The 3,372-nt window shown below is 28.9% G+C and overlaps 1 protein-coding gene across 1 annotated transcript; it reads left to right on the top strand.

Annotated features, from left to right (window-relative positions):
- Positions 1 to 2,598: 2,598 nt before the first annotated feature.
- Positions 2,599 to 2,817, top strand: LOAG_13800 (hypothetical protein; the record flags this gene model as incomplete). The annotated part of the gene is made up of 1 exon (XM_003149305.1): positions 2,599 to 2,817. The coding sequence occupies one exon, from the start codon at positions 2,599 to 2,601 to the stop codon at positions 2,815 to 2,817; it is 219 nt and encodes a 72-aa protein (XP_003149353.1).
- Positions 2,818 to 3,372: the final 555 nt, after the last annotated feature.

The following is a 3,372-nucleotide window of genomic DNA, read 5'->3' as shown; positions in this document are numbered from 1 at the left end:
AATATGAATTCGTGGATATGAATTAAATTGATTAAGTGAATAGGAATTCGCGGATATGAGTAAATGAATTAAATAAATTCGTGGATATGAATAAATTAATTCGTATATGCACATGAATAAATAAAGAAATGAAGAACAAAAATTAAAAATGTCAACAAAATGGCCTATATTTTTAATGATATTTAAATTATTTTAAAAAATTATACAGAAATTATTAAATGAAGAACAAAATTCTTAATTTCCTATAAACTAAACAAAAGAAAAATTTTTTTTCAAATAAACTTTTAAAGTTTTTTCTTTTCTTTCCCTTTTTTTTTGTTAACAAATAAACATTCTTTTAATAATTAGAATCAATTTTTCTGACAACTATAAACATTTTAGGTTAATTCTTTTTCTTTTCATTTTTTTTTTCACATCCTAAAATGAAAGACATTTAAAAAGAATGTATATACGATGTAAGGACATTTAATGACAATGTATTTCCTCAATTTAGAGAATACCTGAACATTTTGCTACAACCAACAGTGCCACCAAATACCGCCAATAACAACGACAATGACAACAACAACAATAGCAGGAGTAGGAATAAATCGGTCATTTAAATTGAATAGATGAATTAAATTCTTTTTGTAGAAAAACAGTAATTGTAATTTGAAATACAATTAAATAATTAAAGTGGAATGACTTTTAATAATAGGAGTAAAATTTAAAATTTAAATTTTAATATAAATGAAATACATTGCATGAACACTTCTGCATTGCAGTAAACTAAAACAAAGTTGTAACTTTTTTTTTATTTTTTTAGAATTTTGATCATAAATAAAAAAAATGAGATGAAAATGATAAGGAGAGAGAAAGAGAGAGAGGGAGAGAGAGAGAGAGACAAGAGAGGGAAAGAGAAAAAAGAAAGAACGAAAATTTTTCATACCTTTTTTAGATGTGACCGTAAACCATAGTGTAAATAGTAGTAGTAGTTGATGAACCGAGAATGGAATCAATTTAACTGCGACAGTCGGTGACAATACCGGGCTGTTTACAGGTGGCTGCATAAGAGCCCCTAATTGCCCGAGGTTAAAGGTTAATTTAATTCGCTCAAAAATAATATTTACAAAACTGAGCCAAGAAAAAAAAGGAGGAAGATGAAGAATAAAGTTCCCAGTTGAAATTTGTGAATATAGCAAATGATTGGATGATAGCTAATGTAATTAGCGCCTGAATTGCTTAATTATTTTTGATAGCATTTCTTTCCATTGAGCAATATTAAGCCAACAAATCATATAGCCTTAGCTATTGCCAATAATTGGCCATAAGAATTTGCCTGAAATTATTAAATATTTCATTTAAAAATACAATTAATTTTTTGACATTAATTGACATATTGAAGACGTGCGTACGTGTTTAACCAACGATGAAATAATGCAAACGTACGTGTGCTTAGTGAGAATATAATGCATACGTACGTATGTTTAGTGCTTAAATAATGCGCACATAAGTTTAGTGATAAAATAATGCACACGTACGTGTGCTTAGCAATAAAATAAGATACACGTACGTGCTTGTTGGCAGACTAATTGTTATTGTTATAACAAACGTAAATCAATTTTAATTCAAATTCTAAACAGTTGTAAGTTTAAAAAAAAAAAGATATTAAATGAATATATTAAGTTGGTAATTTTGACTATGTTATTATACAATATCAAACTAATATGAAAAAAAAAAACTTCCGCTTATACAATGTAATCAAATTTCTAACCAATGATTAGTAATACATTGAAAATAATTAATTAAATAATTAAAATATTTGAATTGGGAAAAAAGGAATATGAGTAAGGATGATATTTCAATTTTAGAAAATAAACAAACAATAATTAATTAAATATTTATCCGTGGATAAGTTTAATGGATGAAATATGCAAAAGTAAACAGATGTTTGATTGGGAATGAAGGAATGAGAAGAGATAATAATTAGAGATCTTATCAGTGCCATTTTGATATAAATGTTATCGATGGATTGATATGCTTTACTAATAATCATACAAATGGAAAATTACTTAAACTCAATGGCTATAATCTAAAATAATAAAAGTCACAAGAAAGGATGATTCTAGAAAGCATATCAATCAATACGTGGAACTACAGTATACCCCATAGCCGGATTAATGAATTTAGTTTGCCAACTTCGATACTTCTCATCCGGATTAATAAAAATAGATAGCTTATCATACTTCGATATATTTCTTCTTTCCGGATCAATGAATTTAACTTGTCAACTTTGACACTTCTCACCCGGATTAATAAAAATAGATAGCTTATCATACTTCGATATGCTTCCCCTTTCCGGACTAACAAATTTAGCTCGCCAACTTTGATATACTTCCCATCCGGATTAATATAAATAGCTTATCATACTTTGATATACTCTTACTTTCCGGATTTAGTAAAGGGCTGATTTTTTCTCTTTATCCGATTTCATCGCTACTCAATCAATGTAATTAGTCCGGAAAAGATCCAAAATAAGCGCAAAATGATGAGAATGATGTGACAATTAACAAACGAATAACATACATAAAATCCGTGAAAAGTGCACTTTGACTGAAAATGGCGCAAATGATACGGTCTGATAGAACAAAACAAAACCAGAAATTTGTTACATACACACATACACAAACAGATACACACACACATACACACATACATACATACATACATACATACACACACACACACACACACACACATTTCCAGCAAACAATAATACCGCCGACAACGCAAGCGCTGTGGGCGGCTGAAGCTGTCCAAACTGATCCATTTGGTTGATGACGATCGCCAATGCCGGCGGATTTATAGGGGTGGGAATAACGGGAGAAGGCGGCGCTATGAGGGATAATTGTTGGTGACGTACGTGTGACCTGACAGGTGACACATCAGTACTTGTTAAGTATGAAATAGGATAAAAGAATTCTTGGAATTCATTTCTGATTACCGATTACAGATTATCTGATTACTGCATTTTTCTCCTGCTAATTATGATGTAATAAAACAATATCAGGCATATTTATTAAATATTTAAATTTGTTTACAATGACATTTTTGATTTATTTAGTTTTTTACAATGGAATTTTGATTAGTTTGATTTCTATTTCTTTAAATTTTAAATAATTAAATTCCTTAAGTAATAACATGCAATAAATTATCGATGAAACAACAAATGGATGATGAAAATTTAATTGTAATTTGAAATTTAAAAATTGTCGAAATGAATAGGTAATTTTTATTCGTCGAAATTTTTTAAGTTAAATTTAACAAGAACAAATTACTTTTCATTCTTAAAGCGAAAGGGATGAGAAGGGAGAGAGAGAGAGAGAGAGAGAG

Source organism: Loa loa (genome assembly GCF_000183805.2).
Source record: "Loa loa unplaced genomic scaffold supercont3.205, whole genome shotgun sequence".
Classification (NCBI taxonomy): domain Eukaryota; kingdom Metazoa; phylum Nematoda; class Chromadorea; order Rhabditida; family Onchocercidae; genus Loa; species Loa loa.
This window is presented reverse-complemented; position numbering and strand designations above follow the sequence as displayed.